This window comes from Barbus barbus, assembly GCF_936440315.1.
Source record: "Barbus barbus genome assembly, chromosome: 6".
Taxonomy (NCBI): Eukaryota; Metazoa; Chordata; class Actinopteri; order Cypriniformes; family Cyprinidae; genus Barbus; species Barbus barbus.
The window spans coordinates 288,450-310,742 of record NC_136734.1 but is presented as its reverse complement, the minus strand read 5'-3'; the positions used below and the strand labels follow the sequence as shown (position 1 = coordinate 310,742).

At 41.6% G+C, this 22,293-nt stretch overlaps 1 protein-coding gene across 3 annotated transcripts in view; it reads right to left on the bottom strand.

Annotated features, from left to right (window-relative positions):
- Positions 1-2,575: 2,575 nt before the first annotated feature.
- LOC306871035 (protein Hook homolog 3-like) overlaps positions 2,576-22,293 on the bottom strand; it is a 36,688-nt gene continuing 16,970 nt past the window's right edge. For 2 of the 3 annotated variants that reach the window (XM_079418697.1, XM_079418696.1), the window contains 15 exons: positions 20,838-21,001; positions 16,887-17,027; positions 16,612-16,813; positions 15,505-15,615; positions 14,610-14,694; positions 14,431-14,500; positions 13,229-13,369; positions 12,452-12,539; positions 8,094-8,128; positions 7,524-7,606; positions 7,326-7,426; positions 7,150-7,254; positions 6,777-6,848; positions 4,078-4,214; positions 2,576-3,558 (listed from right to left, as the gene is read on the bottom strand). In XM_079418697.1, coding sequence (XP_079274823.1) covers positions 3,543-3,558; positions 4,078-4,214; positions 6,777-6,848; positions 7,150-7,254; positions 7,326-7,426; positions 7,524-7,606; positions 8,094-8,128; positions 12,452-12,539; positions 13,229-13,369; positions 14,431-14,500; positions 14,610-14,694; positions 15,505-15,615; positions 16,612-16,813; positions 16,887-17,027; positions 20,838-21,001 — 1,551 coding nt within the window. In that variant the 3' untranslated portion in view covers positions 2,576-3,542. Of the gene's footprint in view, positions 3,559-3,927; positions 4,215-6,776; positions 6,849-7,149; positions 7,255-7,325; positions 7,427-7,523; positions 7,607-8,093; positions 8,129-12,451; positions 12,540-13,228; positions 13,370-14,430; positions 14,501-14,609; positions 14,695-15,504; positions 15,616-16,611; positions 16,814-16,886; positions 17,028-20,837; positions 21,002-22,293 lie in introns of those variants that run through there. The other variant, XM_079418698.1, reaches the window with a different exon arrangement.

Sequence of the window (22,293 nt, the reverse complement as noted above, 5' to 3'; positions counted from 1 at the left end):
GGGCTAGATCAGAGTGAGGAGCGTTAAAGACGCCTGTCAAACGCTTTGGCTAATGTTTCTGTTCTGACCGCATGAGAACAAGCTCATCAGTCTCTGTGATCCAGGGCCTTGATGAGATGCGACTCCAGAAACAGAAATGTGTAACGTGAGACGCCACAGCGTCTTTAATCCAACCCCACAGGTTCTACACCATCGCTCCTGTCCTGTCCAAGGAATAAAACCAGAGCTGAAGTCATGCACTCACACTCATATCGCTCCAAACCCGAATGCTGTTGTTTGTTCTGTGAAACACCAAAGGAAAAGCATCCATCATCAAGTCAAGATCCAAAACACAACAAAAGACACAATAAATGAATGATGAAAACAGTCCACACTCAAATAAAGGTGCTTAAAAGGTTCTTCATGGTGATAGAAGAACCATTTTTGGTTCTACAAAGAACCATCTCTTTCTTACCTTTTTATAATCTAAAGAACCTTCTTTCGCTACAAAGAACCTTTTGAGAAACAGAAAGGTTCTTCAGATGTTAGAGGTTAAACTTTGTTTATTTAAACAGGGAGTCATCTCAATTATCACCTGTAAAGTACCACAAGGATCTGTCCTAGGTCCTCTGCTATTTTAAATATACATGTTGCCTCTTGGTAATATTATTAGAAAACACGGGATTAGTTTTCATTGTTATGCTGATGATACTCAACTATATATCTCAACAAGACCAGATGAAACTTCTAAACTATGTAATCTAATGGATTGTGTAAAAAGTGTAAAAGATTGGATGACCAATAATTTCCTCCTATTAAATTCAGATAAGACAGAGATATTACTTATTGGACCAAAAAAACAGTTCACAGAATCTCTTGGATTATAATTTGCAACTAGACGGATGCACTGTTACGTCCTCTAAAGTCAGAAATCTGGGTGTTATATTAGACAGCAACTTGTCCTTTGAAAATCATATTTCCCATGTTACAAAAACAGCATTCTTCCATCTTAGAAACATTGCCAAACTTCGAAGCATGCTCCCTGTTTCTGATGCAGAAAAGCTAGTTCATGCATTCATGACCTCTAGACTGGACTATTGTAATGCACTGCTAGCTGCTTGTCCTGCATCTTCAATAAACAAGCTACAGATAGTCCAAAATGCAGCGGCTAGAGTTCTTACCAGATCAAGAAAATATGATCATATTACCCCAATTTTACAGTCTCTGCACTGGCTACCTATTCAGTTCTGTATCATTTACAAAATATTATTACTTGCCTATAAGGCCCTAAATGGTTTAGCACCTGCGTATCTAACTTGTCTTCTACCACGCTACAATCCAACCCGCTCCCTAAGGTCGCAAAACTCTGGACTTTTGGTAGTACCTAGGATAGCAAAGTCCACTAAAGGAGGTAGAGCTTTTTCACATTTGGCTCCCAAACTCTGGAATAGCCTTCCTGATAACGTTCGGGGTTCAGACACACTCTCTCTGTTTAAATCTAGATTAAAGACACATCTCTTTAGCCAAGCATTCACATAATGCATCTTATAATCTTGTACTGCAGTTACATCTGATCAAATGTACATTATTATTATTCTTTAGCTCTTTTGGAATATTTTTGGAATGTAATGAATGTGATTCATGTGGCCTGTTTGATAGAACAGCTCTGTCTGTTCACTCACTCCTGACAGCAAAATGGATATGTATGTGACTTTCTGACATTTACGGACAAAGAATATACCTGTGACATCAAGTGCAAACAGCACAAATATATTCGCTGTTTGTCATGGTGGGCTGATTTGATCCATGATTGTCATTAAGGGCTGCTTCAGAATAAGTGTGCACATCAAATGATCTTGACTCACTGAATCCGGATCAAATCGGTTAGATTGTGTGAACTTAAATGGTCATTTATGGAACCGCTTTAGCCCCGATTGATTTGTTCGGTTATTTCAAGTCAGGTTTTGTAATTTAATTCCTGCTTTTCTTAGCGCTCTTTATGAAACAGGCCTCAGTTGTTTTAAAATAAGTCTCCTGATGATAATAACAGGAAGAACGATTGTGTAATTGGATTCATTTACATGTTTTACACAGATTTTCTCTGCAAATGTTAGATATTAATATTAATCCTTATCCACGGTCGTGTGATGAAATCCGAGTTTGGAGTCTGTTCTGCTGCACGTTTGAGCAGAAAGTTGGAAAATCTGACTTTCTAAGTCAACAGCGTTCGGTCAGAGCCTTCAGCCGAAAGGTCAAGCCGCTCTCACAGGGGTCAGAGGTCACGATTTGTTTGAGCTTAATGTGGTGTTACAGTGAGGAGATGACGAACAAAGAGCAAAAAAGCTGTAGAAATCATCTACGGAGCAGCGTCATCGGTCTGCAGCTAAACTATAAGAGAACAGGAAATCACTTCTAACGCTGATTAGCGGAGAGGAAATGAGAAGCAAAGAGCAGCGCTGTCTCGCTACGTTCATCTTGTTCATTTGCCTTTGTGACCGCAGGCGTCCGCAGCTGCTGTTACGGTAATGAATATTCCTGCATCGAGAGAGAAATAGATCATCGGCTATGGGAAATCAAACAAAGAACAGCCGTGATTCTGACACATGAATGTTTTATACAAGCTTTATTTACAACTTGAATAACAACTGTACAGTTTTGCAGCGTTGGAAGCACAGATTCATCAACAGAATGTGAATGGAGACACATTATGAAACGCATCTAACCGGTTCCTCCAGCCGCACACATACAGTATGTACATATTGTATACAAGCAATATAAAACTTGGCAAATGGAACGAATATTTGCTACTTCAGACGAATGTTCAATCGCACAGATCACGACTGAAGTACTGATCTGGTGTTTTCTGCTCATGGACGGTTGTTTAACCTCTGAACTCATGAGAAACACATTCAGTCGTCTGTTAAAAACCACACAAGAACACTGCTGGAGTAATAAAATATATACCGATCGTCACGCAGACACGCCTCGTCCGGCAATCGCTGTGCGTTATTACATCAATATTTAGTAACAGCTGATGAAGAAAAGCAGCAGAGCAGGTTTAAATGTCAGAATATGTACTGCTGTGGTTTGTAACATTGTGTCAGAATCATCATCATCAAAGCACTTACTGATTTAGTATAAAGCAAACAGAAGGAGCAGAAGCAAAACTGTCATTCTCACACTGATTCTACTGAAACACGTCCAGCATCCAGACGCTGAAGAAAGAATCGATACAACGGCTGATGAAGCAGGTATGATGAGGCTCGTTTGTTCATAGACCACAGAAAATACTGAATCACTCCACAATGATGCGACTAAAATGAAAACATGTCAGAGTTCATCCTTTAAAGCGTATCAGTCACAGCCGCACATTCAGGGGCCGAGCTCTCGCCAACAGCATGATTGACAGATGCCTGCCCCGCCCACTTCTGATCGGGAGGACAGAGGTTAGCAATCTGGTTTAGTTAGTGTACAGCGAAGGGTTAAACTCAGCAGCATGAGCTCAAATCACACGCAGTCATGCAGCCCCGCCCCCTGACGTCCGCAGCCCCGCCCCCTGCCACTCATGCTTTAACGTCACTGTGAAAGAAAGAGATTGACAGGTGTCAGTCAGTGATTGACAGCAGAGACGAGTCTGTATTAAGGCATTGGGAAGGAATCAACAAAACAAGCAACAAGAAGCACCCAATCGCTGGAAGAAACGACTGAGCGACGCGCGTTTAAATAAACATCATGTTTGGTGCAACATTCTCTCTTTCAATGCATAGATATTAATCGAGAATAAAGAGGACAGATTCAAGAATGAAGAGGGCACCGCAGCTTAGACCACGCTAAGAGCAAATAAAACACTGAGTCAGTAACCATACTTAAAATACTGCAAAGCCTCCTTTAAAAAGCGTCCAACAGAAATGGACGTCTGGAGTGTGTTCGTTCATTAATGCTGATAGGTTAAAGTGGGCGTGTCCGGATACCCCAAGTGGTCAGATTAGTGGAGAGAAGCATATTAAGACAGCGAGGATGGGGGGGGGGGGGGGGGGGGGGGGGTGTAGTCGGGCGTCCAGATTGGCTGTGGTGAGGGTTGCCGTGGCGACGCTCTACCTGGCTGCGGTGGGCTGCACATGGCCCGGATACGCCCGGCGGGTGCTGGTGGCCTGTCTCTGTCGTGCTAAGAAAGACTGACCCGAACCTGTGCTGGCCAGCCGGTCCTCAGCTGCCTTCTTCTGCAGCGCCATCCCCTGAAAACACACACACAGATCATGATTTAACCCTTCATATCCGTTACAGACACACTAGAACAGACAAACTGCAGCGCTCTCTATTACTGGGCTTACTGAAACTACACCACCTAGTGCACACTACACCTGTACTAGAGTTTCTTTAAGGGTGTGCGATATATGTCGTCTGCGATAATATCATAATTGTTGTTTTAACGATAAATTGCAAAAACCAATCATATCGCCATCAATTCGTAGCAGTGAATGAAGAGGATCATACCAATCACGAGTGCAGTATGGAGTACCTCAAGGCTCAGTACTAGGGTCGTTACTTTTCTCACTTTACATTCTTACCCTTGGGAGAGATTATAAGGAAACATGGTGATAGCTTTCACTGTTATGCTGATGATACTCAGCTCTATATTTCTTCGTGGTCCTACGAAACATACCTATTTGAAAAACTAACGGAATGCATAGTTGATATAAAAAACTGGATGACCAGTAATGTCTTGCTGTTAAATTCTGAAAAAAATTAATTGTTAATTATAGAACCAAAAACCTCTGCATGTCCTAGAACACTGTCTAACACTTGATGGCTGCTCTGTCAATTCTTCTTCATCAGTTAGGAACCTAGGTGTGCTGTTTGATAGCAATCTTGCCTTCGAAAGCCACGTTTCTAACATCTGTAAAACTGCATTTTTCCATCTCAAAAACATATCTAAATTACGACCTATGATCTCAAAGTCAAATGCAGAAATACTAGTTCATGCATTCATGACCTCGAGGCTAGATTATTGTAATGCTTTATTGGGTGGTTGCTCTGCACGTTTAACAAACTACAGTTGGTTCAAAATGCAGCAGCTAGAGTTCTTACTAGAACCAGGAAGTATGACCATATTAGCCCGGTTCTGTCAACACTGCACTGGCTCCCTATCAAATACCGTATATAATTTTAAAATCTTGCTAATTATTTATAAAGCCCTGAATGGTTTAGCACCTCAGTATTTGAGTGAGCTCTTATCACATTATAGTCCGAGGTCACCGTAGCCACCAGATCCAGTCCGTATCCAGATCAAATGGTGGATCAGCACCTAGAGATGACCTCTACCGCCCTGAACATCAGCAGAGATCAGGACAACTACATGAGCCCCAGAGACAGATCCCCTCCAAAGACCTCGTCATCTAGACGGCCATCAGGACAAGACCACGGGAACCAGATGAGCCCTCTGCACAATCTGACTGTTTCAGCCTAGAATTAAACTGCTGGTCTCATCTGACCAGAGGAGAACGGCACACTATTTCCCCGTTTAATACTGTAAAGCTGCTTTCATAAGTTAAAAACTTATGATAAAGTTCTAAATCATAAGTTAGACTGATTTGGATGACTGATCTAAATGAAAGTAATACAGAGATCATTGTGTTTGGCTCTTCTGAAGTTAAATCATGTGTTAAACTTGGGTGTCTCATTTAATAGTGAACTTGAATTTGATTTAGTAGTCAAATAAATTTTTTACCAACTAAGAGCACTGGCTAAAGTGAAGACTTTCTTTTCTTTTAAGTACTTTAAAACTGCAAATCATGTTTTTATTTCTTCTAGATTGATTATTGTAATACCCTGTATCTGGTAATAAACAATTCTTCATTATCCAGATTACAAACGGTCCACAATGCGGCTGCACGACTCTTAACCGATGTCTGCAAATGCGAACATATTACTCCTGTTTTAAAGTCTTTACACTGGCTCCCAGTCCGCTTTAGAATTGATTTTAAAGCGCTTCTGCTTGTTTTTAAATGTTTAAATGGCCTCGCTCCCTCTTACCTTTCTGCATGAACATCATCTGGTGAGAACACAGGTCTGCCAACCAGAGTTTAACTGTTCCAAAATCAAAATTAAAATCCAGGGGTGATTAAGCTTTTGCCATAGTCACACCCACACATCAGAACACTTTACCAATCCATATTAGAACTGCACCAACATTACATATTCAAATCAAAGTTAAAAACCTCTTTCTTTACTATAGCCTGACTTGTGATGTCCTTTGTTTGCTTGGTTTGTATATATACATGTTTTTAAATGACTTTTTAAACCATTGTACAGCACAGTGGGCAACTGTGGTTGTTTATTTATAAATTGTGCTTTATAAACTGAGACTGTTTCAATACATATTGATTCTGAATATTTGAAACAGTTTAAACTTGTGTTTGCAGTCTCCATACACTCTCTCTCTGACAGTCAGTTGTGACACACTGCAGTGTGTGTGTTGGAATAAAATAAGTATGCAGTCTGTCGCAGTGCTTGTTCATTACTACACAAGCAGCACGTGACTCAGGGAACCCGTCCTCTGCATGTGCTGCAAGTTTAACGTGCATGAGATGCGTCTGTAAACCTGTTTGTGACAAAAACGTAAAGATCTTCCTGCAGTTTGTTACCAAAGTAAAGCCTGAGATGATCATATGGAGACAGTACTATCCCTAACCATAAGCTAACATCAGAGGGTTTATCCAGACAGCTGGAGGAGAGGCAGGGCTCAGGTGCAGTGTAAGGTCATGTTCTCATGTTCTCATGACAGTGCTGATACGCACCATGTTGTACCAGGCAGATACAATGAGTTTCTCCTCCTGGTCTCTCTGAGACTTCGCCTTGTCGTGCTCCCTCTGCACACAGAAACACAGTACAGTCACATGACCGAGTGTGTGTGTGTGTGTGTGAGTGTGTGTATATGTGCACTTGTACAGCTATCTCTGTGAGGGCCGGTTTGAGTTTTAGACCACTGAAGTAAGAGCCTTTCTGAGAGCCCTTTAGAGGCCTGTTTGAGGGTCAAGACTTGGTTTTAGGGGTCAGGTTATAATTAGGTAAAGGGTAGGTTTAGGGCAAAGAGCTAGAGTTTGTATTGTGCCAATGAATGTCCTCACAAAGATAGCTGTACAGAGGTAGGTGTGTGTGTGTGTGTGTGACCTCGAGTGAGTGAATCATCCTCTCTCGCTCATGCAGCTGGTTCTTCAGAGCCTGGACCTCAGGAGCAGAACCCTGATTCTGTTTGGGGTCCAGCGTACGAATGACCTGCACACAGAAACACAGACACAATCAACATCAACATCACACACGCACACAGAAGAGTGTGTCAGACGTACGCTCTTGGCTTTCTCCAGGTATTTCTTGTATCTCTCCTCCATCTGTTTCATATCTTCATCCTTCCTCTTCAGTGCGTCCTCCAGCTCTTCAATCCTCTGAACTGAAACCAATCAACAAGCTCTCGTTTAACCACAATCTGCACGCGCACACACACACACACACACAAGTTTCCATGTATGATGCTCAGTGAGTCTCACCGCTGGAAGTGTGATTGTTCTCCAGCTCTTCAAACGCTGCGCTCTTCTTCTGAAGCTCGTTAGTGGCGTCCCTTAATTTGTCCCTGCAGACAAGAACAATCACATGTGACCCTAGAGCTCAAAAGCAGTCATCAGTAACACAGGTATATCTGCAGCAATAGACAACAATACATTGTATGGATCAAAATTATACATTTCTCTTTTATGACAAAAATCATTAGGATATTAAGATCATGTTCTATGAAGATATTTAGTAAATTTCCTACTGTAAATATATCAAAACTTAATTAACTTGATTAGTAATATGCATTGCTAAGAACTTCATTTGAACAACTTTAAAGGAGATTTTCTCAATATTTAGATTTTTTTGCTCCCTCAGATTCCAGATTTTCAAATAGTTGTATCTCAGCCAAATATTGTCCTATCATAACAAACCATACATCAATGGAAAGATTATGTATTCAGCTTTCAGATGATGTATAAAGCTCAATTTCAGAAAATTGACCGGTTTAGTGGTCCAGGGTCATTCATGTCATTCTTGACTCTCAGTGATTTTCTGCTGATACTCACAGATGTTCCTGGCACTTCCTCTTCATCAGGACCGTCTGGAGCAGGAGAAGAAGCAGAGATGTTAGAGTTCATCCAGCACACACACACACAGGCGTCATGCATTAATGCTCATGTGAAGCACTGCAGCGCCTCCTGCTGGACACCAGCGGAACAGCCACACGCCGCCCTACACAGTGTGCACTTCTGAGGGTGCTGGAGAGGGGTTTTGGGGCACTGCTCATGTGTTAGTGTGTCAGTGTCCAGCAGAGGACGCCGAAGAGCTCGTCCACAATCACACAACACCACAAAACACCATCAGCAAATCAACACCAGAGCAAACAAATGAACAAACAGTGTCTAATGATTCACATGAACACCACAGGAATATAGATATCAGTGATAAAACACCGCTACAGACGAGTCAGCACGCTCTATCAACAACTGACCACGCTCATATTAGTATAATTGAGATACTAATAGTTTTATTAATATTTTGAATCCGTTTTTATTTCCCGTTTCATTTAGGTTTTTGTTACAATTTTAGTCATTTTGAGGTGTTTGTCATTTTTAGCAGTCCATATAGTCTGTTAATTTTTATTTCAGTTTGATTTCTTGTTATTTTAGTACAAGTTAAACTAAATTAAAACAATAAATATTGATTGGAAACTAGTGGGAATCATATTTTATTTCAGTTAACATTTATTATATTTCAAGTAACAATGTTTTTAAATGTTTTCAGTTTTAATTAACCAGGGGTTCAAACTCGTCAGGAGTGAAAGAAGTTAATTCACACAGCACACGATGGCAAGTCCAACTGCTTTACAGGGAGAAGATGTTACACCCCGTAACAAATGCTTCTTACATTTTTTGTCTTGTTTCCAGTCCAAATATCTAATAACTCTTAAATCAAATAATTTTTTTTCAGAAAAAGACCATTTTTACTTGTCTAGAAAATGCTTCTTGATTTGAAGCATTTTTAGCAGTGCACCATTCAAGGATAAACACCTTTATATGATTTGAGCGACAACTACGGCCTACAATCAACAAGGATTGTAGTTAAGATGTTACATGAACTTAGGGGAAATAAACCACTGAATCATTTCAGCACTCGAGTCTTTGAAGCAGCTGACGGGCTGAACGCGAGGGGTTTCTCCGTCTTGAAACAGGCTGCTACAGGCTGACACTTGAGCTGAGAGATACTGATATTACTGCACATTAAACGGTATGATTTACTTGTAGGTCGAACCGTTCTCAAGTCGACTTCATGTCAGAGTAGTACTCATATACGAGACAAATGTTTAGGTCGAGACTGAGGAGCATTATTACAACAGCAGCCTCACGCGGTAATCACCGTTTAAACTGGAACACCATAAACCGCTACAGGTGACGCGACACAGACGACGAGATAATCTGACTATCATTTATCTTTATGTATGTTGTTAACTAATGTTCTGCTTCTAATGAGCAAAAGTGAATTTGTGAAAAAAAAAATATATATATATATAACATGCCTGTTCAAAAAAAGATATTCAGTGATTGACAATCAAACGCCAGTGTGATGGAGAGTGCAGGACGACTCAAACACACATCAGATCAACATTAATGCGTCTTCATCCATCAGAGCAGCATTCACCAAACTCCCATCTCATTCAACAATAAACCCAGCAGAAACAGTGCAGTAATCAGCAGACGGACCATGATCATCAGCTGCAGGAGCCACACGTGTGTGTGTGTGTGTGTGTGTGTGTGTGTGCCATGAGCTGCGCATGCGATCCAGCCCAAAACAATCCCAGAGCTGCATGATGCCTGACTGTACTTACAGCAGACCGAGAGAGATTTGATGCACAGACAGAAGAAGAGAGCAGAGCCTGTTACCAATGACACACAGACGGATGCCGGTCAGACTAAAGTAACGGACACACACTTCTGATGATGATGATGATGATGAAGGCATCACCCTCTGCACGCGACCGATGGCACGCCTGGATCATGCTACATCATGAGTGACATCACAGAAACAGGTTAGTAAAGACACGATCACGCCACACAGACCAGCGTCAGGGTTAGTCAGATCTAAAGGGGTCATGACATGAGGAATCCAATTGGCCTCGATCTTCTTTGTTTATAATGAGGATGTTTTAATGGTACAAAGCATTTATTTAATCGAGCTCAGAAAATGGGGTGGGGTGTTTTGAGAGGGTGTAGTAATCACAGAAATCTGATCAAATACAAGGGGGAGCCCCTTTCCGAGAAGTGTGGTGGGGGGTGGAGTAGAAATCACATTCCGGGGCCCGGGGCCCTTAGGAAAGAGCCATATAGGCCTTCCTGGCCTCTGGGACCCCTGTACAGTCCCCTTTCTATTTATTGAGTTTAAGAATTGTGCAAATATTAATATTGAATAGATAATACTACATTTAGTTGACTAGATCATTGCATTTTTAACCAGATTTAAGGAGTTTCACAGCTCATTTTATGGTAGAACAGGGGTGTTCAACCCTGCTTCTGGAGGGCTATACCATTCTGCAGCGTTTAGCTCCAACCCTGATCAAACACATAAAATGTTGTTGCATAAATGACATTATATGATTGTTTAGTGATGGAGCTAAACCGTACAGGACAGTGGACCTCAAGGAATTGCTGACCCCTGAGAATGAAGATGAGACAGTTCAGAAATGTAAAAATACAAGAAATGTCTGTCTCAAAATTAGGACAGTTAAGCCGCGTTCACACTAGCATGACTTGTGTCTGCATGTGGCCAGCGGCTGGGTCTACAGCTGAGAGAAGAACAATCTCATGAGCTCTACCGTCGTCTTTCCTATAGGCTGTCGCTCTTCATTTGCATAAAGTTGAAGGATTCTGAACCTTGTTGCGTCGCTGGACACCCCATGCGGTCGCTGTCGCTCGTGTCGCCGGATATCGCCAGCTCTCCATTGAAATGAATGGGATCGTGCTGCTTTGTCGCTGCGTGTCTCTTGTAATGTGAACAGGGCTTCAGAGATGTTGTACAGGCAGCATATTTTGATTATTACATATTTGTTTGCATCAAACAAATCATAGAATTATTGATGACGTCGGCTGTTTTTTACACCCTAATAGGGCAGTGTATCCTGGGAGGTACTACTCATAAAATAAATAAAAAAGGATTTTGTCTTGTAATGGAGGCACAGTGTCATGGAGAGTCACAAAGAAACATTTGTTGAAAGATGAAGCAGAACTAGATCTGACTGCAGCTGCAGATGATTACTGACGAGCCTTAAAAATAATCATTTTTCCATATCTATTTTAGTTTTAAGTAAACCTCAAGGAACATGTAAAAATAATTAAAAAGTCCATGTCATGTCCCCTTTAAATGTGCTATGTAACGGAGAGCAAACATCATGATACACACTGTCCATCATGCTGGAGGAAGAAGACATGCCGAGACAAGGAACCTGCGACTGCGCTTCTGCCCATCATACAGGACATTACAGTCCAATGCTAGCATGCGAGAAGCGCTTGTGTGTGTCACAGATCATGTGAACGTGTGTCAAACACCCTGGGCTGATGAAGAACAGATGCTAAGATCACGTGGACAAACAAACAGGCTCCTCTCTAAACAGATGTTCGGAGGCTCTGCTGATGATCTTTCTGCTCATGAGGACACTAACTCCTCTCTCTGAGCCGCTGCTGGATGTTTCAGTACTGGATGGACAGCTATATTTGATGGCTCATTACCTTTCAATCTAAACGATTACATTAATTACATGTTTATGGAATCACATATCGCCACTGAGTTTGATCACTCGTCACATTCATCTCTATTTGGACTGGAGTGCATATCTTCTGGCATCTTATGATCCGATCCAATTCTGGAGTCAAAACCCAATCCCAAAACTATTCTTGATCTACAAAGTCGTAATTATTCATGAGTTTACAGACTTTTTTTTTTATTAATGTATTTTTTTGTTGAATTGCCTAAATAATTGTAAGTACTTTTTAAAATAATTACAAGTAAATAATCAAAACGTTGTTTGTGAAGTTTTGTCCGGTCCTTAAGACATAATTGACTGTGTTTACATTCATTCCACATCATAAAATCATTCAGAGATGCAAGTGTGTTTAAACAAGCTTTTTTCTCCCACCCCTGATACGAGCAGCTCAGGTTTATAGGGCTCCTCTCGTGTGTGAATATCTGCTGCTTTGGTCTCTTTAGGAATTGTTTTGCTGGCAGAGTGAAAAGAGTCTACCTCTGGTCAGATGGCGTCTGTGTGTGTGTGTGTATATATGTGTGTGTGTGTGTGTGTGTGTGTGTGTGTGTCTGTGTCTGTGGTGATGAGCTGTGATCTCGATCACATTCAGATCAACAGCGTGACTGCAGTGTGATGAAACGCTGGACTTACATCATCTGCTTTGGATCCGTGTTCCTGAAGAGATTTCTGCAGCTCCTCCACCTGAGACTGACCCTCCAGCAGCCTCTGATTGACCAGCCTAACACACACACACACACAGAGTTCAGGTCATTCACATGTGTACCTCCACGCTCAGGTCTGTACCAGATCACTGAACCCACACAATGATGTGCTGCAAAAGCTTCTGTAAGTTTAGAGAGTAAGTGTGTGTGTGTGTGTGTGTGTGTGTAGTCTCAGCCTCAGACGTCACACCCATGGCACACTTTTCTGGAAACATTTCAGGAGTGTCGAAGTCGTCATCTGACTGGTTGAATTAAACCGGATTTCCGGGAGACACGAGTGTTGCGTTTACTTTCGGTCTGCTGGGAAACAAAGATGGCGTAGTGCCAAACCCTCTCACGAAAGAAGAAAGCCGTCGTGTTTACAAATTTTACAATGAACGCTTATCAGGGTCAACTAAACGCTGGATTTTCAAAAGTATGTGAAATATTTAAAGTTTGCGGCATAGAATCTTTAAAATGCATCCGAGAGTTTCACATACCGACATTCCCACGGCCCGAAACGTGACGCTAAACGAAACGACCTGTGATTGGTTGTTTGACATGTCGGTTAAATGGCCTCATGGGCGGGCCTTGGCCAATGAAAGTGGATATCTATTCCAGACCTTCAGATATCAGTCTGAAGGTCTGGCTACGCGAGACTAGAGTGTGTGCTTGTGCAAGTGTGTGTGTGTGTGTGTGTGTGAGAGAGAGAGAGTGTGTTTGTGACCTGTTCTCAGTCTCCAGCTCGTTCTTCCTGCTGTTGGCGTCCTCCAGTAAACTCTGCAGCAGAGCGATCTGTTCGTTATCAGATCCCTCCTGAGCCAGCTTCAGCATCTTGTTCTCGTGCTGCAGACGAATCAGACGCTCCCTGAGAAGACAACATGACAAGACCACACTCAGGACCAGAACAGGAGCTCACCAGTCTATGATAACCTCTGCAGTCAGACATCTAACAAAAATTAGTTCCATCAGCAGAAGCAGCTCAAACGGGTTCTGGATCCCTGAACTGATTTATAATGCTGCTGTTTGTTAGGCAGCATGAACCAGAGTTATACAGATCCGGTCTGAGCTGCTGGAGTCTCAGAGATCCGAGCGTGTGTGTGTGAGAGTGAGTGAGTGTGTGTGTGTGAGAGAGTGAGTGAGTGAGTGAGTGAGTGAGTGAGTGTGTGTGTGTGTGTGTGTGTGTGTGTGAGTGTGAGTGTGTGTGTGTGAGTGAGAGTGAGTGAGTGTGTGAGAGTGAATGTGTGTGTGTGTGAGAGTGAGTGAGTGTGTGTGTGTGAGAGAGTGAGTGAGTGAGTGAGTGTGTGTGTGTGTGAGTGAGAGTGAGTGTGTGAGAGTGAATGTGTGTGTGTGCGTGCGAGTGAGAGTGTGTACATATGTGTGTGTGTGTGAGAGTGAGTGAGAGTGCGCACATATGTGTGTGAGTGTGTGCGAGTGAGTGAGTGAGTGTGTGTGTGTGTGTGTGCGAGTGAGTGAGAGTGCGCACATATGTGTGTGTGTGTGTGTGTGTGTGTGTGTCAGAGTGTGAGTGTGTGCGAGTGTGTGTGTGTGTGCGCGAGTGAGTGAGTGAGAGTGCGCACATATGGGTGTGTGTGTGAGAGAGAGTGAGAGTGTGTGTGTGTGTGTGTGTGCGCGAGTGAGTGAGAGTGCACACGTGTGTGTGTGTGTGTGTGTGTGAGAGTGAGTGTGTGAATGTGTGTGAGAGAGTGACTGAGTGTGTGTGTGTGTGTGTGAGTGTGTGCAAGTGAATGTGTGTGTGTGTGTGTGCGAGTGAGTGAGAGTGCGCGCATATGTGTGCGTGTGTGTGAGTGAGTGAGAGTGAGTGTGCGCGAGTGAGAGTGAATGTGTGTGTGTGTGTGTGTGTGTGTGTGTGCGCGAGTGAGTGAGAGTGCGCGCATATGTGTGTGTGTGTCACTGTATTTCTCCTACCGAATCTCTGGTGTGACAATCTCTGCAGCCAGCGAATCAGACGGCTCGTTACTGCCAAGCGGCACCAAACCTGTTGATCAGCACACATCAACCCGTAATATACATTCAGTATACAATTAGTTAAAAACAAACACATCCTGTATAAAAATGAGTCACTGTATGGAGTTTAAAGCGGTCACCTGACGTCAGCTGAGATTCCTGAGCTTTAACACACTTCAGCTCCTCAATCGTCTCCTTCAGAGAGTCCCGCTCCGTCCTCAAGCGCTACACACACACACACACACACACACACACGTCATCAGTTTCATCGATGCATGTTATTTCACATCGCATGTGTGCTTTGTACGGTTTTCTCTGCATGCAGCTCAGATGTAAATGCTTTGGCTTATATACTCTGCTAATGAAGTGCATTCAAAACTTGACTAATCAAACCCTACATCTGATTTATTTAGAAGCTCTTTGTTCAGTCATTTACTGATAAACAGGACTGTTGTGTGTGTGTGTGTGTGTGTGTGTGTGTGTGTGAGAGATGTGTTTGTCAGCTTCACACAGAAACAGTGTTGATGCCAAATTAGGCTGAAGTGTTAATAGTGTGTGTAAGATTCATCATTTTAATCAGACTTAGTTTGTCGAGTCAACATCTAATTTGGCAGCTTGTCTTTAACACTCACATGCTTCAGTTAAAAGACAATTAATATTCAGCATTAATATTCTCCGACCTCATAACTGAACTTTATAGCATGAACACTTATTTTGCTGTTCATCTCTGTGAAGCTGCTTTGAACCTTTTTTTATTGTAAAAGCGCTACAGAAATAAACGTGACTTCACATTGAGAGAGAGACTGTAAATGAGGAGGAAGAAGCGAGCAGGAGAGCAGGAGTGTGTGTTATAGCGAGTATAATGACAGGAGAAAGAGTGCTGAATAAAGCCCAACTGCTGCTGTATAACAGATGGGCTCATTCAGATCTCAGCATCATTCCTGATTCACTGCAGCTTAACAGCAAGAGCATCCGACTGCTTCACAGCGACTGCTTCACAGCGACATCTCATGATTAAATCAGCCGCTTTCTTACATCTTTCTCCTTCTGAAGGGAGTCCACTTTCTCCTTGACTCGTTTATACTCAAACTCCATCTTGTCGGCTTTCTTGGACTCCTCCGAGAGCTTGTTCTGAAGCTCCACCACCTGAAAACACAAGAATGAAAATCACAATTATTTTGCTCAAAATTGTAAGCAGAAATGAAGAGAATTTAACTCGTACACATGCTTTATTTGACTTCATCTAGTTTCCTGATTTATTATATGATCATAAATATCAACTGAAAACTGGTCAAACTGAAAAGCTTCTCAAAAGATAAACTTAGACTCCTGATATTAATCCAGGCTTTGTACTGTGGCACAGGAGCGTACGTGCATCATACTCAAGATCATGTTTATGGTTCTGAAGCCAGACCAGAAATAATCATCTGGTTTTGAAATAAAAAAATAAGAGTGAGAAAACCGCAAATAAAACACTCTTCAAATTTTAGTTCAAAATCAAGTAGCAAATATATATGTATGTAATTTCAGAATATAAAACCATAATATACCCTTCAAAAGTATAAAAGTTTGGGGATTTTTTTTTTTTAAAGAAAATAATACGTTTATTCATGCATACACTTGATCAAAAGTAATAGTAAAGACTTCATATTGGCATACTCAAGCTGGATATCAAATAAATGTAGATGTATTGTAATGACAGAGCATTTATTACAGTTCGTCATGAGAAGGTTTGATGGCAGGTTTAGCAGCTAGAGACAGAATATAAGATCACTAAACTCAAGCGGACATGTCTGTCCATGTCTTCAGATCATCAGCGCTCCTTCCACAGTGTCATAGAGAGAGAATGTGAACGGTTGCCAGGTTGGCAAGATAAATTAAACACGGCAGAAAATGTGTGCTTTTAAGAGAGAAGCTCTGATTGGGGGATTTAAACACTTGACATCTGGCAACCGCAAGCATGAAAACTTGCGTAGGTCTAGAGTTATTCCTCCTCTGTTGAAGAAAATTCAGAGAGCTTCCAGATATAGAGTTTTTATTATTTAAACTAAAATGTAATATTTTTTTTGATATAGTCACAGTTGGTGGCTAATGATGTCTCTGTCTGAGAAGCAGGTGATGAAGGTAGATTTGTGATCAGACCTGTCTCTTGTAGGTCTCCAGCTGTCCTCGAGCAGCGTTGGCCTTGCGCAGATCCTCCTCCAGCGTCACTGTGTTCTGCATGTAGCTGGTGTTCTTCTCCTCCAGCAGCTTCACCTGCCGCCTCAGATCACCCAGATCCTCCAGCTTCTTCTTATACACCTCCACCTGCGCCTCCAGCTTCGACACCTTATCAGACGAGTGCCTGACACACACACACACGTGTTAGTAACTCCTCCTCAGCGCTAGTTCTCTGTGGTCTCAGGTGTGTGTCTTACCTCAGCACGTCCATCTCGTCTTTGAGCGACTGCGCCTCCTCAGCCAGAGAGGTCAGCTCCTCATTCTGACCTCTGACCTCCATCAGCTCCTTCTCCAGCTCCTCGCAGCGGATGCGGTAATCGTCTTTAGCCGCCTCCAATCTGACACACACACACATACAGTCAGTCACACACCTGATCATGTCATATGAGCATAATAAATCTCAAATATTTTCACATCAATAGTTCCGAGCATGAAATATTTCATTGAAACTAAAGGAACACAGCAGACACTAGGACCAAGAAATAAAGTCTCAAAATGTCATATAGAACAAAAAACCCTCTCATTACTGCAATCCACGTTATTTTTCCCGTTAGAGGGGGCGTGGCCATTTGTAAATTGAATGTGTCTGGCTTCCGGGGTCATCCACATCCAGCTATTTTTAGCTGTACAACACCCCTCGTTTTTCTGCTTGATATTGCATTATTTTAATGTATTATCTTATGAACACACTGGTTTAATGTGCAAGCAGTTTTACCGTTTACTGCACTTCGTGATTCATCTCGTTATTTCCCTACAGCGGTTAATGAACCGGAAGTCTCACACGTTCACAGAAAACAGCTTACGTTGAAGAATAAGGTGGACACAGCCAGATGATTCTTAAATTAGTATTTTCATAATTTAAATATTGTACAGCACACTTTAATTAATATATCATTGTTTTGTTTTGCATTACAATGAGAATGATATTTGATCTCATTTAAGAAAGTGGCATTTTTAAATGTAAAATCTGAACTTTTCCTCAGATTGAGATGAAAGCCTGTGTTCAATCAGACGTGCGTATGTGTAGCAATATTCATTTTGAAATGTAATATGCTAAATGTTAATGCAATATGTTAAAATGGCAATGTATGTTTGTATTTAAATTGATATTGTCCCATACGTGTGCAATGTTTGGTGCAAAATAAATTCAATTATACTGTATAATTTACATTTGCCATTATATAAATTTAAATGCAAAAATACATTGCCATTTTACATATTGCATTTGAAATGGAGTTTTGCTACCCATATGCTCCCATAGACGTGAAGCTGCTGTGATATAATGACTGATGGACACGTTCAGTGAGAGACGATGACGCTAGACTCATTCACAGTGTGACAGGGGTATGGTGGTGAAGTACAGCGACGGGTAAGGTGCGTCCCGAAGCCCTTGAGTGCCCGTGATTGAGAGGAGACCCAGTGATGATAGAGACGGCAGACACAGACACTGCCAGCTCAAGAGACTCGTCCAGAGCGCTCGTCCTGTCATTACAGCATCATCCACACAAGCACAGGAGCTCACACAAACATCTGCATGTCTTACAAACATGGAAGGAATAAATCTGTCATTTCTAACTTTAATCTTTTGATGATATTTGTTCCAGTAACCTACCAGCAGGCCGGTCATGATCATCAATCTTGTGTTGAAGAATAGTTGTCTTACAAATAATTGCAATTAACGATTTGCTCGTCTCTTTCTGCTCGTCTTACATAATACAATATTTTCTTATAGTTTCCTTGGAAATGTATAATGACATTCCTGTATGGTTTTCTTTAATGCAGTAAACAAAACAAAAAATACTCTGAAAGGTAAAATGTTTCTCCTTTTGTTCAACTTTACATTGACACTAGAGTCCAGCAAACATATACTATTATAATTTGATATGAGGTCTGATTAACCTACAAGCTTTTTTGATTTTAAGGAACACCTTAGACTGTTTTTGTGTATTTTACAGCTGTGGTTTTTTATTGTTATTGTTTTCATATTGACTGCATTCTCATTATGTGTGTGAAACTCTAAAAGTGAAGAACTAAACATGTCTGGCATGATGTGAATGTCTAATAACAGTAGAACCTGAGGTTCCTTGACTACCTAACCCTAACTAATCTTCACATGCTCTATTGTGAGTGAGGGTCGATTCTCGAGTCTGTCCGGGATCATTAAACACCGAAATTCATTTTTAATGCACTTAAATTTAACTAACGTGTATGGCAAAATGCAAGTGAATTTTAAACTGCACAATTATCACGGTCAAGTACCTGCGATCAGCTGATTACTCAATAATCACAACAGGCCTGGTTCCCAGCCGCTAAGATTCTCAGTCTGAGATCACATCAGACCCATAACCCGCTCAATCAATAACACACTGCGTTATTAACAATGAAACAGTGTGTGATTAGAGTTTACAGGCTTTTCATCTTCAGAGCTCATGAACAAAAACACTGCGGCAAACCCAGCGAGCGATCAGTAATCTCCCAGAGTTCACTCAGACCTGACCTCCGAACACTCACTGAACCAGAGACAGACTTCCCTGGATCAAAGCCGCGGTCTGCTCTCTGTGATCTTCACGTTCACTCCAGATACACAGATCAGACCCATACACACTAGGGCTAGCTATCCTTCGAATTCGATCAATTCTGATTCTGCTTAACGATTCCAATGTGGTTAAAAAAACAAAAACAAAGAAAGTCAAACATTTAGATATCATATATATGTATTCTGTCTCTTTTTGCAAAACAAAAATCAGCCAGCTACATAAAAACTGGACTTGATTAAGAGCAGTTTGTGTGCAAAATAGAGCTGTACATTTATGGATAAATTAATACTTTTTTTTTTTTTTTTTTTTTAAATGGAGGTTGTGGTTCTCTCACAATTCTGAAGAAAAAAACAAGTGAACAAAATCTGATGGAATGATTCAATGACTCACTCGAGATGTACTTGATTCATTACTGGATGAATCAGTGTTTTTGAATGAATCTCTTGAATCAGGGCTAGTCAACCGGCGGCCCGAGGGAGAAGCACACACGCAGGTCACACACATGCCTTGAGTGTTGTCCACAAGGTGTCAACACTGGCCCGGGTCATCCGAAAAAGAAAAGAAAGACGCAACAACAACAATCTACTGAGACCGCAGCATCAACAGACGGCAGCGCTGACAAGCGTTTATGAGGGAGATATGAGATATCCACAACTCTAGTTTAACCAAGTCTAAAGACTGTGTTATCGGTCATAACTTCTGGAAAGATATAGCGCAAACACTGGATGAAAATCATCATCAAATGAAGTATAGTTTGAAAGGCTGTACACATGCACTGAGCCGCTTCAGACAGCAGCGCTTCAACTGACAAAAACACACAATTATGTCAAATTCGTGGTTTTGGTGAGTTACCTCGTAAATGTAGTCTTAACTGAGTTACAAAGTCTTAAATGAGCGTAAAAGGTTTGGAGAAAATCAGATGCGTGTCATGTGCACCAGGTTTTAAAGAGACAGCGCTGCTTTTAAAGTGAAACCTGCTGAAGTCTGTCATTGATGCAAATCAAAGAACAAAAGAAATGACTGCTTAACTTCTGTAGCTTGAATAAGATGAACCAATATAGTTTATGCATATACAATTTATAGTTTGTGAAGACTGTTTTAAAATCACTTAAATTCAAAGCTGTTTTATATTTCAGAGCCTAATAAATGTTCAAAATAATGGCTTTCAATTACACTGTAATGCAGAATGGCTATAATTAATAGGTATACTTGCAGTATTGGTATCAACTCTTCATTAATAATAGGCTACTCTATAAAAAAAGATGCCAATAAACACGCATTTAAAATATACTATAAGTTGTTTCTACATTAATTTGTGGCTTCAATCTGAAACTATAACAATGTAAATATATAAATAAGTGATTAATTACAGAAAAATTTGTGAACCTTTTATAGATCTTTGTGTTGGTAATATTAGTTCATTTTACTGCTGAATATGCATTTCAAATTTTTTCCCAAACCCTAATCGACACACACACACACACACACACACACACTTCTGCTAATGAAGCGCATCACGAGCTGGCTGCTGATTGCGAGTGTAAAGCACCTGGTCTCAGATCAGCCCTCAGATGGTGACCCCTGACCCCCAGGATGGTCTGCACTCCTCACCTGAAGGTCTCCTCCTGCAGCTGCTCCAGCTGCGTCTGAAGCTGCAGGTGTCTGCGTCCCGCCGGACTGTTCAGATCCTCGATGGAGTCCGACTGGTTGAGCCGCTCCATCAGCACCTGGTTCTCAGCCAGCAGACTGCTCTTCTCCTCCTGGAGCGCCGCCACCTTCAGCACAGACCACAGAGAGTGTGTGTGAGAGAGTGCGTGTGTGTGAGAGAGTGCGTGCGTCCGTGAGTGTGTGAGTGAGTGAGTGAGTGTGTGAGTGAGTGAGTGTGTGAGTGAGTGAGCGAGTGTGAGTGAGAGAGTGAGTGTGTGTGAGAGAGTGCGTGTGTGTGAGAGAGTGCGTGCGTCCGTGAGTGTGTGTGAGTGAGTGAGTGAGTGAGTGAGTGAGAGGGCGTGCGTCCGTGAGTGTGTGTGAGAGAGTATGTGTGTGAGAGTGCGCGTGTGTGGCGTGAGTGAGTCAGTAGTGATGACGGTGGATGTGCTGCTTATAGAAAAACCAGACGTTTCTCAATTATTACTTTAAGTTTATTACTGAAAACCAGCCTCAACTCAATACTTCAATATATTTCAAGGAAAGGTTCACCCAAAGATTTACCCTCAGTTCATCCCAGATCAGGATGAGTGTGTTTCTTCATCAGGTTTGTAGAAATGTGTCTCTGCATCAGTGTCTCAGCAATGGATGCTCTGCAGTGAATGGGTGCCGTCAGAATGAGAGTCCAAACAGCTGATAAAAACATCACAATAATCCACACTACTCCAGTCCATCAGTTAACATCTGGAGAAGACAAAAGCTGAAACAAATCCAGCATTAAGATGTTTTTAACTCAAATACATAGAGTCCATAATAACTCTTGCTCCAGTGAAAAAGTGTTCTGGTGTGAATCAGGAGAGAAATCTGCAGATCAAGCAGAGTTTAAAACAGATCTAAACTAATATGTGGCTGGATTTTGATGTGAGAGACAACAGCAGATGCTCTTTTTCACTGGAGGAAGAGTTATTATGGACTGAGCTTTTGTCTTCTCCAGATGTTAACTGATGGACTGGAGTGGTGTGGATTATTGTGATGTTTTTATCAGCTGTTTGGACTCTCATTCTGACGGCACCCATTCACTGCAGAGCATCCATTGCTGAGACACTGATGCAGAGACACATTTATACAAACCTGATGAAGAAACACTCTTCCTGATCTCGGATGAACAGAGTGAGCACATTTCCAGAAGACTTTCATTTTTGGCTGAACTATTCTTTAAAAAAAAATACTTCAATATTCACTTGCTAGTAAGTGAAATTAATTAATAAATTAAGTCACTCTAAATGGATCTAAATGCTTAAAGCAGACGTACAGATGAATGTATTAAACTCATACATATATCCTCAATAACAAATCAATCATAATTTCACAGGTGCATCATGCAGTGGTCTGACCCTACACTCAAGCGAAGCAGCGGTCACAT